General features: G+C 44.3%; 1 protein-coding gene across 6 annotated transcripts in view; it reads left to right on the forward strand.

Annotated features, from left to right (window-relative positions):
* Positions 1 to 13,935, forward strand: part of tcf7l2 (transcription factor 7 like 2) — a 92,290-nt gene that overhangs the window by 21,975 nt on the left and 56,380 nt on the right. For 5 of the 6 annotated variants that reach the window (XM_030773193.1, XM_030773195.1, XM_030773194.1 and 2 more), the window contains exon 4: positions 7,690 to 7,791. In XM_030773193.1, the coding sequence (XP_030629053.1) occupies positions 7,690 to 7,791 (102 nt within the window). The remainder of the gene's footprint in view (positions 1 to 7,689; positions 7,792 to 13,935) is intronic. The other variant, XM_030773196.1, reaches the window with a different exon arrangement.

A 13,935-nucleotide genomic window follows, 5' to 3' on the forward strand; every position in this document is an offset into this window, starting at 1 on the left:
ACCAGTGTGGTAATTGCCCCCTCCTGGTGGTCAAGGGTGACCCCCCCCCCCTCTCCCCGCCTCCTCTCCTCTCACCCACAAACACACACACACACACACACACACATACACACTCCCCTGCAGAGCTGTGGTAGAGAGTGGAGTCCATGCTCCAAAGTCCAGAAAGCCATGGTAACTCCTGTTGTGTCCAGTGACCAGAGCGGACACATGCAGCACAGAGCAACGCTCTGGTCCAAACTCACGTCGCTGCTAAGTAGGTCAATGTGAACGAGATTCCAGAGGGCAGGACTTGGACCTTTCACTCCTCAGAGCTCTGTGTGTGTGTGTGTGTTTGCGTAGGTGTGTGTATTTGTGTGGGTGTTATGCCTGTGTCTCTCATTATGTTCCCTCCTGAAGTAGGAACCAGTGCTGGAACCTTCAGCTCGTGGGACTATTTATAGACTGGTCTGAGGCCTACAAAATCACATACAGAGAGAGAGGGAGAGAGGGAGAGAGAGAGAGAGGGTTGATAAACAACTTGAAAGTATCTTCATTAAAACCGGTGTGCGTCCGTCGTCGAACAGAGCCGTCGTTAAGCTTTGCCGATGACGTTACGTGTGGGGGTTGGACTTTGACAGAGGTCACCATCTTAGTCATCAGTTCCACAAAAACACATCACTTGTTTGTTTTAGTGCTCATCGAAACGGCCGCGTCGGGGAACGTGAAACCCTTGCGTGGTGTTTTTGAACGGCGTGCTTAGTGGCACTTTATCCTCAGAGAGAGAGAGAGAGAGAGAGAGCTGAGATAAAGGAGTTGGCCAATCTTTAGAAAGTTCCAGGTGATTCAGCTCCTGTTTGTTTAGGGCATTTGCCCACACACCTGCTAAGTAAACAGCATGTGAACAAGACGGCACGCATCTCATGAGAGCCTGTTTAAAAAACGTTTCTCTTAGCATCCACAGAGAAACTGCGAAGATGAGTTTTGGGGGCAGATTTGAAAAAGGGAAAAGAAAAAGAAAGAAAGAAAATGTTTCAGTTGCAAACTTGTTTTTTTTCCCCCCTCTTTGTGAGCAGAATGAGAAAAAAAAATTGCCACAGCATATTGTAAGAGAAAAAAAAAGCCAAAAAAGCCAGAGAGTTGTGTTTTTCAGAGAGTTGTGGAGGATCCGTTTAGAAGAAAAACAGAATGGATGAAGAACGAGAGAAAGACAGAGAGTGTCAGAGAGAGTTTGTGTGAGAAAAGAGGTAAGGAGAGGAGAGGAGAGGAGAGGAGAGGGGGAAGGTGAGAGGTGAACGGATGGAGAGGTACAGGCTGGGTCTCCGGCCCTGTGCTGTTTGGGGTTGTGAGAACCCCCCCAGCGGTTTTGGCTTTGGAGTAAATACAGACCCCATGGACCCTCTTCCGCCCCGGGGCACACAAACCCTGGGTCTGCCCACAGTCCTGCTTTATTTTCCTGCTTTCAAAATGCCTCCGGCAGTCTGAACTAGTGGGGCTTTTTTTTCTCTTCTTCTTCTTCTTCTTCTTCTTCTTCTTCTTCTTCTTCTCCTTCTTCTTCATCTTCCTCCTCTTCCTCATCCTCTTTTTTTTTTCTTTCCTCACAAGACGTGTATTATAAGAACTAAAGGAAACATGAAGTGTCCTTATGCTGACTAACTTTTGGTTTTGTTCGTTGTTTTGTTCAGATTTCTGCGTCCTCTCTCTTTTCACCTTTTTCTGTGGCTGTCCATTGACATTGAAAAACATTTGATTATCTGCCACACACACACACACACACACACACACACAGCCTCATATACAAACACACTCTGGAGAGATGAGACAGTGTACACTCTTTGGATCAGAGCATTTCAAAGACACAGATCGCCATTTTGTCCTATGTGCACAATTACAGAAAATTACTCCTCTAGTTTAAGTGTGCTTGTGGGCTTGTTCTTGTATGCGTGTGTGTGTGTGTGTGTTTGTGTGTGTGTATTGTTTGTGTGTCTGTCTCAACACCTGTGAACAAGAGGAGAGACCACTGACATCTGTGTCTGGCCTGCTCTGAGGTCTTCTGTAACTCTCTCCTTGAGCCACACACACACACACACACCCACACACGTGCATTCACACACTACACACACACAAACACATTACACACACAGCTGCATTTTAATCAGGAAGTGAAATTGGTCTCTTACTTGTCCTGAGAAGTGTAGCTTTTAACCTAAATATAGTGTTTTATTTTCCTCCTTCTATCTGCTTAATCTGCAGTCTGTTAGCACAGACCTGATACACACTTCTCCCCAAGGGTGGTCATGGACATGATGACTGTGTGTGTGTGTGTGTGTGTGTGGGTTTGAAGCATGACATTGTAAATGACTTGTGTAGATGTATAGTTGTGTGTGTGTGTGTGTGTGTGTGTGATAGAGAGAGTGTGTGTGTGGGTGGGGGGGGGGGCGGTGAGAGAGTGTGTGTGTGCGTGTGTGTGTGTGTGTGCATGCATACGCTGATTACATGTTGGGATGACCCCTGGCCACAGATGGGCTGGGATGTGCCAGGCTGTCTCTAGTGGGAAGCTGCCCGTCCGTATGCCCGCTTCACTCCGTGCCTCATGCCATCGCTCTCTCCCTCTCTCTCTCCCTCTCTCTCTCTCTCTCCCTCTCTCTCTCCCTCTCTCTCTCTCTGTCTCTGCCTCTCTCTCTCTCCCCCTCTCTCTCTCTCCCTGGTTTGCTGTGGCATTGTTGTGGTGCTGGACTGCTCTGTGAGGGGTAACTTGAGCCCAGCCTGCAGCACTGGGAATAGCCCCTAACGGTACAGGCCTCTTTGGCACGTTGACGCACTGATTTGTTTGATTGAGTTAAATGCCTCTACTCTTAATCCAAAACAAAATGAACAAGCTGCGGAAAGAAAGTCTCGGCTTCTGTTTGTTAATCACACCAGATTACACTGATTCAGTAACTCTGGGCCGTAGCCCCGCCATTCCCAGCCACACACTGTTCTTAAAGCTAACACACACACAAATATGGCAAGCAGTTACTTTTTTTTTTTCCCCCCCCACACATTACATTAAATCAAGTTCCGTTTCATTACCTTTATCATTCTCAATATAGCGACTCTATGTGGTGATGGAGGTGCTGTAATAATCGTAGTATAATTATGATAATAATTTGTAGTTTTCCTTTGATTTGAATCTTTTTTGGCTAACGTGTTACAGTCTGTTATATAGTAGGGTGCCGCCGTGACCCTCATAACCAGTACAATGTTATAAGTTATAGTTGTAGATATTTCGTTTGACTCTCTCTCTCTCTGTGTGTGTGTGTGTGTGTGTGTGCGTGTTTTTATGGGAATTGTCTGAGTGAGAGTTCATCCCTCGGGGAGGATTTAGAGGACTCCCTTGTCTTTCACTTCATCAGAGACAATTGAGTCATTCAGCTCCCATTGTGTGCCTGGCGAGGCGAGTCGAGGCAGGGCAGAGAGCGGAGGGGGGGGGGGGGGGCGACGGAGGGAGGGCGGGTGCCCAAGGGGAAGACCCTGCCGCCAAGCCCAGGCGCAGAGCAGACGTTCCTGGGTATCTCTCGGGCCGCAGCCTGCGTGGCGGTGGAGGTGGGGTCGGTTGTTGGGGAGGGGGGGGGGGGGGGGTATACGAGGGGTATTGGGTTGTCCTGGAACTCTGGAGCAATTTGTCACGTAGCAACGGCACTTGAGTTACATGGGGGGCCCTCCTTGCGGGAGAGTTTGGAGAGGAGGAGCCAAAGGTCAAGGGTCGTGGCCTCCTCAAGCCCAGGCGGGCCGTTCGTCAGCAGGCGGAAGGGAGGGGGGGGGGGGGGGGTGGCAGAGGAGGGAAAGCTGGAGTATTGGTGGGGGGGGGGGTTCGATTTGGCAGTCTTTCCGGCTCTACTTTTCTTGGCATGCTTGTAAAACCTACAGGAGGGATTAGTGTGGGAGGACATTTGCAACAGCAGCAGTCTGAAGTGGGTACGCCTGATGGAGTATATCCCCTCTCTCTCTCTCTCTCCCTCTCTCTCTCTCTCTCTCTCTCTCTCTCACTCTCTCTCTCTCCCTCTCTGTCTCTGAGGTATCCCCTTTCACCCCAGAATGTTACAGGACAGGCACAGAGCATGTCACCTGGCCCAGAGCCCAGCTATAACAGCCAAGACGCCAGTCAAAGCAGCTCACAGACACTCAACCAAGTTTTTATCAGGGACTGCAAACAGAGTTTAGAGTTTACCATTTTATCTCCAACAGTGTAGTTCAAACCAGTCCTCATTATGTATGGTAGCATCATTACTGACATTTTCACACACACACACACACACACACACACACACACACACACACAGACAACCTTTACTTTCATAGTAATTAGAATGCAAACTGGGGGGTATGTAGAACCAGCAATCAGCAAAGGACGGGGACCACAATACACCAGCTTTATAGCGGATCCTCTCCCTCTAAACAAACAAACCAAAACAAACAAACAGGCATTCCAAGGCAGGCGTAGACGGGGCTTTTAAAGAGTGTCTGTGTCAGGCTAGAGTCAGAGCTGAAGAAAAGAGTCAATAAGTCCTTCCAGCAGAAACCACAAGACTGCACCCTACCGTGAACCCACCACTAATTACCACTGATTTAGCCCTGCTTTCAGACTCAGTCCTGACACACACACACACACACACACACACACAAGCATACCAACATACATCTCTACAGACGTGTCCGCAAACACACACCAGCAAACATCTTTGCAGGCAGGCGTACACACACAGACGCAAATGCACACTCACAAACATATTGGTCCGCACACTAATGCAGAACAGTATATGTCATCTCATACACATGCACATAGGCACTCTCTTACAAACACTGACACACGGCTACTTTAACACACACACACACACACACACACACGCACTTACAGGTGTATGCAGCCACACACACACACGCAGATGTATAGAGTTGTCTCTTAAAACCCCGACTGAGATGTTTCTGTGTGTGCGTGTGTGTGCGCGTGTGCATGTGTGCGTGCGTGTATACCATCACTGAGTTTGTCTTGGAGCTGAAACTGTGTGACCTGGAACATCCTCAAATCTCTTTCATTACGGTTTCAGAGGAGACCTGGCAGAGGCAAACCAATAGGACTGATTGGCTGAATGAAAAAGGCGTGATGATATTTGATTGGATAGAGAAAGACAAAGGGAAGGAGCAGGAGGCTACACAGTGATTGGCTTGGGATGGACGGGAGAGAGAGAGAGAGAGAGAGAGAGAGAGAGAGAGAGAGAGAGGGATAGAATGATAACATTCTCACTCACGGGCCGGCCAAATTTTTGGCTCGGATCCGAGCCCAACGCTTGATGTCCGGATTGCATGGGAGGCCAGGCTACAAGGCCGCCTCACTTGTCAGAAGATTCCTCTTGGGTTCTGCAGTAGTATTGCACAGCATATATTAGACTTTAAAAGTGATCCATTTTTATGTTGAGTTTACTCCAAATCCATTTTTCATGTTTTGGGCTCCGGGCTGCGTAGAGCATTGCCTCTGGTCCCAAGGTTAAGAAACTGGCCCACAGCTGCTGCAGTGTTATCTTTGTCTTTTCTTTCTTTCTTTCTTTCTTTCTTTCTTTGTTAAATATTTCCATACATCCATGCATTTTTGTCTCATGTGTGTTACCTCAGCATGACTCAGGATGAATGTGACTGTAGATGATGAAGTGTTTGCAAATCTTTTGCATGCAAATTCATCAGACACCCTACTCAGTAATCCCATAGATTGTTTGAATGGTTATTTGAATTTACTCTGAGGCGGAGTGTGTGTATGTGTGTGTGTGTGTGTGTGTGTGTGTGTGTGTGCATGGAGCAGCGGTCTTGCAAAAGGTCAGTTTTTTTTTTCCTCTTTCTGTGTGTGTGTGTGTGTGTCTGTGTGTGTTTAAGTAGAGGTCTACTCAAATAACAGCAATCAAGCCTAGGTTAACCTCTGACCTGAGTAATTGAGCTAATTCTGTGGCCGCGGTCTGTGTGTGAAGGGTGAATACGTTCCCTGCTGTCGCCCTGCTGAGCTGGCCGTGACTTTGACGGCCAGACGTCAGGTCACAAACAAAAGTGTATTTGTCTGAATGGTGTCCAGTGCCAAATATAGCTACAGGTGAAAAGTTCACCGTTGGGGCCCAACCATGTGCAGGCTTGGGGACTCACTGCTTTAGGCTCTCTGACTCTCGACTGCAGGCATGCTAAGACTCAAGACTGAACACAAGCGCTGACTCTAGACTGCACACGCACGCTGACTCTAGACCGCGTTCTGGATGGATGTGGGATTCTACACGGTGTGCAGTGCTTCAGTTTCTTGTAAAAGGTCGGTGCAGAGGTCATCCTGGCTAACTTGACTTAGAGGGTGTGAGAGTTCAGATCCTGCCCATGCGTGGGTGAGGGTGGACATGTGACCCCCCCCCCCCCCCCCCCCCCAGGCCATGCTCTCACAGGCCAAACTGGTCATAACGACAGGACTCTCTTGACAGAGTTCAGGGGCTTTGTGAGCCACAGGGAGAGGAAGGAAAAGAGAGGATGATATGCTCTTCCTGTCTCTGAGTAATGGGTTTATAGCTACACCTACATAACGCTCTGTGTGTGTGTGTGTGTGTGTGTGTGTGTGTGTGTGTGTGTGTGTGTGTGTGTGTGAAAGTGAGAGAGAGAGTGAAACAGAGAAATAAACAGAGAGAGAGAGAGAGACTATGATAGTTTTCACTTTTCAGTGTTCTTTGGGGAATATTTTTATACAGTTTTACTGCTCTTTAGTCGTGCATTCAGACTTCTGTTTGCCATGTGACTTGTGGATTTTGTTGTCAGTATGTTTTAGATAGTCATGGAAATTCTGCTTAGTCAAGTCTAAGGAAGTGGCATTTTGTGTGTGTGTGGGTGTGTACTTGTACAGCTGTTTGAGGGTTAAAACTTGGTTTTAGAGTTCAGGTTAGAATTAGGTTTAGGTTAGGGTTAGGGTAAGGGTTGGGGTTAGGCATTTAGTTGTGATGGTTGAGGTTAGGGGTAAGGGGCTAGGGAATGCATTATGTCAAGGAGTGTCCTCACAAAGATAGAAGTACAAATATGTGTGTGTGTGTGTGTGTGAGAGAGAGAGAGAGAGAGAGAGTGTGTGTGTGTGTGTGTGTGAGAGAGAGAGAGAGAGAGAGAGAGAGAGAGAGAGAGCGAGTGTGTGTGTGTGTGTGTCATCCGTGATAAAGTTCAGGTCAATCATTCACCGCGACGGACGCTGGACTGACTCAAGGCCACACCTTTTTACAGGAACACGGAAAACCAATAAAATGCACCTGGAATTTCATGTGGGGTCTAAATATGATTCAGATTAGACCTTATCTAGGAAAAGGACTATATTTATCTACAGCTCTTCTTTACAACATCTGATACAAATGTCAAATAATTCTGAAAACAGGGCCAAACAATGAGGCGGGGGGTGGGGGGGGGGGTATCAGAACGTGTCTCATGGACATCTTCGGCCAGTTCCACCTCATGTGTCATTTTGCCTCTAGACTTTCTTTGAGTCGTTGTGTTTTGTTTCTTGGTTGTTGTTTTTTTTTAAAAATTTATTTATTTATTTATTTATTTTCTGAATCACATAGCCATTTTTTTCCTTGCCCTTTTTGTGTTTTGTGTTTTTTCTTTCTTCCATTTGCTTTCTGCATTGTTAACATGTTTTTTCTTTGTTTCTCCATTTTGTTTCTTTCTACCATTCAGTATCTACAGATGAAATGGCCACTGCTAGATGTTCAAGCAGGAAGTCTTCAAAGTAGACAAGCTCTTAAAGATGGCAGGTCCCCTTCTCCAGCACACATTGTTGTAAGTAACTGCCATTGGTCAATTAACAAAGCTCCTTGTTTTCAAACACACCTACTTCTGTTGTCTTTACTGTTTGCCTTTTTTTGGGGGGAGGGGGTTGGAGTGAAGTGGGGGCTGCCTGCTTGTTTTTCGGAAAGAATTTTTTGCTGAACGGGTCACATTTCTTCAGTATACTTCAGCAAAGCGATCAGTTTAGCTCAAAGATGCGTTTGAGGTATAAGAACAATGTCAGATTTTTTTTTTTTTGGTTTGTTAGCGTATGGCTAGCTTTCCTGCTATGCTTGTGAAAAGTCCTATTAGGAAAAGCTTCCCACATCTCAACAGGGCATATGGTGTGTGTTTGAACGATTGGAAGCTATTCTCTTTTAAGGGTGGAGATGATTAGCAGTGGGAACATTTTTCAGAGCTAACTCAACAAAAGCAGGGTAGAGTCGAAACTCTTTCTGGCTTATGAAGGATAACAGGAGAGGTAAAGTTTTCTTAGACTCCTCGAGAGGATACCACATTAACTTCCTCATTCCTACCCTCCTCTCCGTTAAAGGGGTAAAAGACGTTGTTTAACGGGCCAAATATGGAGAATGAGTAGTGAGTGTGTGTAATGCAGAGCTCTCCTCTTGTCTTCTTCTCCTTCCTCTTCTTCTTCTTCTTCTTCTTCTTCTTCTTCTTCTTCTCCTTCTTCTTCTTCTCCTTCTTCTTCTTCTTCTTCTTTTTTTTTTTTAATTTTACAAGCAGAATTGTGGGCTGGATTAAAAAAGGTTGTCACTGACCCTTGACCTCATCTCCTGCTTACTGTCCATGAGTAATTAAGGCAACAGTGCAAATACTGTTAGACGGTATTGATATGGTGATTCACGATTAATAACGTTTCTGATTATCATCTCAGAACACGTGCTAAATCATGAAGCTTGACTTTGGGTTTCCTCTCAGTGCAGGGCAGGTGAAGATGGGTCATTAGAGGTTAGCATTGGTTAGGAGAGTTTAAGAAATAACCAACTGAAAAACATGGAGTCGTTTTGTGATTAAGTTAACAGGAGTATTTGCCCTTGAGTAAGATGAAGTACTTGGAAAGAAAACCTGTTTGCTGTAACTTTTTAATAGGATTGTGAGGACTGGACTCTTTAGTCGAACGCTTGTTCAACCTTTAGAATTCTAATAACACGACTTATTCAAGCATTCAGTTACACATTCGTTTAGATGGAATTGTTCTTAATCACCGTTGGTGTATAACAAAGTATTCACTTTTTAAATTAGAATAGGTAAACAAGTACATGGTTGGGAATTTTTTGTTTATTCATCGTTGGTTTGTGTTTTTATGAACTGTGTTTGGCTAAATCATCTTTCAGACTCGTACAGGGGTCAGCTGTGGGATTTGATAAACTGACTTCATTTGAGTAGGTTTAAAAATAGCTTTACACGAGTTTGTGTTCAATCGAACAGAAAGAGGAACCTGTCTGAAGTTACGTTTAGCATCAAAAGAGTTGGCCATGGTGGCGTTTTGATGAACGAAAGAGCCAAAAACACATCTGCTTTTTTTTTTTTTCTTTTCAGAAGCGGCGTGTTATTTTTATACATTAGCGAAAGGTTTTAGAAGGTCATTGTGTGTTTATTTAAAGAGTCGTAAAAAAGAAAAAAGAAAAAAAAAAAAGGTATTACTCCTCCTTTTCCAATGTCGTTAAAAGTGTAGGAGGTAGATAAAGAGGGACAGTTTCAGCTATAGGCCTCAGTTTCGCCCTGTTCTGACTCATCAAACCGCGAAGACTGATTTAGCCGAATTGGGACTATAGCTGCTTGCAGTTAAGGTTTACAAGACCTCCTGCACCCTGCCTGCTGGAGAACGTGTAGAGGAGAGGGTGTATTAAACAAACAAACAAACAAACAAACAATGTCAGAGCTCGGCTCAATATCTCATTGTTTAATTACTTCTTTTTTATTTGTTTATTTATTTATTTATTTATTTTTATGGTGATTGATTTGAACAATCTGTGATTTGTTTGATCAAGACCTTGGCTGGTAAGATCAGAGGAACTTGACTCAGACGCACCGGAGCAGTTAGTCGAAATGATCAAATTGAATGTGAGATGTGTTTCATATTGTCTCTCCCGCCACTCTCTCTCCCTCTCTCTCTCTCTCTCTCTCTCTCTCTCTCTCTCTCTCCCTCTCTCATTCTCACCCTCCCTCCCTTTTGTCTCTCCTTTTCCATCTCTTCCTATCTGTTCCCTTCTTTCTCTGTGCTTCTTTCTCTTTCTCCATCTCTCCCTCCCTCTCGCTCTCTTTCTCCCTCTCTCCTTCTCTCTCTCTTTCTCCCTTTCCTTCTCTGCTCTCCTCTTTCTCTGTTCAGCTGCAGTGTGTTTGATTTGATGTTTCCTTGGTTTGCATCATGCAGGTGAACATATCCATTGTCAGGGATAGATAGTGACGGAATGTCCAGGCTTTTTTTTTTTGGTGTTGTTTGCTTTTTTTTTTTTTTTTTTTTTTATCGAGATAGTCTACATGTTCTGCTACGTGATTGTGTTATCAATAAATAGTGCAGTAAACAGTAGTTTCTTTCCCCGTCAAATCGGATGAACACCTGGACACCTTGACCTGTGTGGGGGAGAATGTGTAGTCTGCTGGGCTGTGATAAGGGAAAGCAGATGGGCTTGCAGATATGGAGCAGGAGCCGAAGTTCAAGTGACCCTCCAATCAGCCAGAGAGAGAGAGAGAGAGAGAGACAAAGAGATAGAGACATACACAAACACAGGGAGACAGACAGCAGGGTTGAGACAGATGAACAGAAAGAGAAAGAGAGAGAGAGAGAGAGAGAGAGAGAGAGAGAGAGAGCAAAAATGACCAGACATGAATAAATAAACAAGAGAGAAGAACAGAGATGGAGAGAGATTGTTAGACGAAGTTGTACAGATAGAAAAGTAGTGAAAGAGAGAAAGACAGAGAGAGAGAGAGAGAGAGAGAGAGAGAGACTATAAGACAGCAAAACAAAAAAGAAAGAATACATGCATAGACAAACAGAGAATAAAGTCATTCTTTTTGTCTGTCTAATGCTCAGCTGGAGTTAGATAGAGTGAGCTAGAAAGGGAAGAGAGGAAGTGACCTCGGCGAGTGCTTCCGAGGGCACGCGGCACTTTTGACCACGTAGGGGGAAGACGGCCGTCGGCCGCGTTTGAAGTTTGGTGGAGGCCCCGGGGGCTGCCTGGGGGGGGCGTTCACACCAGGACTCCACACACCACCGGGTCTGAGTGACTGCCTGTTCATTTACCTTTGTGTTTTTCACAGAAAGCCACCTACTTTATGAAATCCCATACAGTCACTGAACAACAGGCTTGTAGCGGCCATTCAGTATGTAACACGTAGCTCTATAAACATTTTTGGACACATTTTGAGAGATGTGTAACCTCGTTTGAATTACCAGGAATATCACAATACCAGAATTTTGGAAGTCCATACCAAAAACAATACAAGTGAAATTCCATGATTCAAGTATTGACCTGATTCAATACTGCAGCAAAAAACCAGAAAATCTATTTGCATACACTTTGCATGAACATTAATAAATAAATACCAGAACAATGGCATGTAGCCTTCAAGTACTTAATAGTTAAAAGCAAACATCAGTTTTGGAATACCTTTTTCATTATTCAACCAAACAATATTGTGCTTCCATTCAGTAATATAACATAACAGATACAACAATAGTAAAAAATAAAATACACAACTACAGGAGCATTAGGTACACATTCTTCAAGCAGTTAACATACCAGCATTCAAGTAAACAATTATTCAGTAATATCAAAATACAATCAACATTTTATTACAGAACTTTTCAACTGTAGTACCCTAGCAATGTCATTAAATATAATACACGCAGACAAAACAGTGAGGTAATTTAGCACGTGGAAATCTCAAACGTCGAACGTAACATAATTCTCTACAAAGCAACGACAGCCATGTCAAACAAAAATAGTGTTTTTCTGAGAGAGAACTCTGACGAAATGTTATGACGTTAGTTGTTAGTGCAACATTAACAGGAATTGAAACTCGTCAGCTGAATCTCGCAAGTCAGGGTATCGGTCTTTCAGGTGCTTTGCTACGTTTGGCGTGTTTCCGCCTTTAGTTTGAGCTGATCGATGGCAAACCGGCTTTTGACAGCATCGACAATAATACCTTGATCGTCTGCCTCGAAGGCAAAGCATTTCCGCATTTGCATTTCAGCTGCTTTTCTATTCGATGACTGTTAAGTTTGGCGTTGTATCGCTGCAGAAGCACTACTGTTCGCCATTTTCATGTGCTGTTTTTCTCCCGTTTATTCTCACCCATCGGTGGGGGTTCGACAGACTTGCAGTAGTATCGAAACTGGAGAAACAAAGACCGTTACGTTTTCTAATGTTGGTATCGACTTGGTACCACATTTCGGTTCTTGTGACGTCCACAGTTCGCATAATACATGTAGTTTAGCGCAATAAGAAGCCAGGGCATTTGGCTTATATTCAGTTCTATAAAGTGAAAACAGTATGACAGAGGCCAATCCATATCGCAGTAAAACAGGACATTTATCATGATAATGATATATAAAGCATAACAAAATGGAAACACTCCTTAATTTTATTCTGTGACTTGAGTACATCTCTTGGGGCAAAAAGAAAACTAATAAAGGAAAAAAAAGAAAAAGCAAACATATATTGTGCACACTTTGCACAAAGATCGATATAATTTTCTGTGTGGAGGAAAGCAAGGAAAAATACTCAGGAAAAATACATTGGTCAGAGATCTGAGATGTTTGTTTCAGTAAATCTTCAGTAGTCATATGATTGTGTTGGTGGTGATTGATTGGTGATGTGTCACTGCTTAGTGGGTTGGCCAAACCGTCACCTTGATGTTTGTCTTTAAGTCTGTAGAGTAGGTTGTAATCGGAAGCTGGTTTGGGATTATGGAGGGAGTGGATGGTTACCTCAGTGTCTGTGACAGATCGGACATTGGTTATGGGATCTGTTTCCTGTCTTTGCTGACAGGGTCTGTGTATACAGCTGCTTCACTGGACACTAGTGTGTTTCATGGCGTTTAATGGTGTTAGAGTTATGAGTTATCGACTGAACACACACGCACACAGGGTTCAGGTTCTTGTTGAGGTGTTTTCATAACATATACAGTAATTTATAACAACGGCAAACAGAACTGACTGTGTGATGGTGTACTGTACACGTGGATGTTGTAAATCTTAATTTCTGTCTGGGTGCAGTTGAGTGAATGAGAAAATGATTAAGTGTTTTAGCAATAGGAGGGAAAATCAACTTGATGTTTTAGTGCAAAGCAAAGATTGTAATGATGTTTTTTTTTAATACCACACCAAAAAACTGGGACAGACTCACACACACACACAGACATACACACACGCACACACACACTCTCACACTGTCCCTTCCCTTGGAGTCTTGTTCAGGCTGGACAATGTCTCCATTGTTTTCTGTGCTTTCGCTGGCAGCAGGGGATGGCTGGGGAGTGTTAACCATTTCCACTCCAGATCCTGCTGGAGAGTGTATAGTTTGTGTGTTTGTGTGTGTGTGTATATGTGTGCGTGTGTGTGTGGGCTAGTGGATGATTGTATGTTTCTGCCTGCGTGTGTGCATGTGTGTTTGCATTTGTGGTGGTGTATGTGTGTATTAGAGTATATATACGTGTGTGTGTGTGTGTGCGCGCATGTGTGTATATAGGTGTGTAAGTGTGTGCCTGTTTTTTTTTCGTACGGGCCTGTGTTCACATGCGAGCAGCAGTATTAAAATAAACTATAAGACAGGTTCGGAGAGAAAACCAGTGGAAGGGGAGGAGAAGACAAAGGTGGAGGAGTTGGGTCTCCTGCCCACTGTACATAAATGCTAATACGTTTGGAGGAAATGACAGAGCTTGACCACCTTGGACAGAACTGGACCTCCCACCTTAAGCCATGCTTTTAATGAATGCCCCCCCCCCCCCCCGCCCCACCCCCTCTTTTCTTTTTCTTTAAGTCTTATTCGTCTTTAGAGAACCAGCTCAGGTTGGAAAACATTTACCTTCACATTTACATATAGTCACTGAGTTGAGGAACAGGTTCCTGTCAGACTCTTCAGGCTAAAGGTGTCATTTAGCAGGACTAGAAAAATGTTGTAGCAGACGCCT

Source organism: Chanos chanos, chromosome 5 (assembly GCF_902362185.1).
Source record: "Chanos chanos chromosome 5, fChaCha1.1, whole genome shotgun sequence".
Classification (NCBI taxonomy): Eukaryota; Metazoa; Chordata; class Actinopteri; order Gonorynchiformes; family Chanidae; genus Chanos; species Chanos chanos.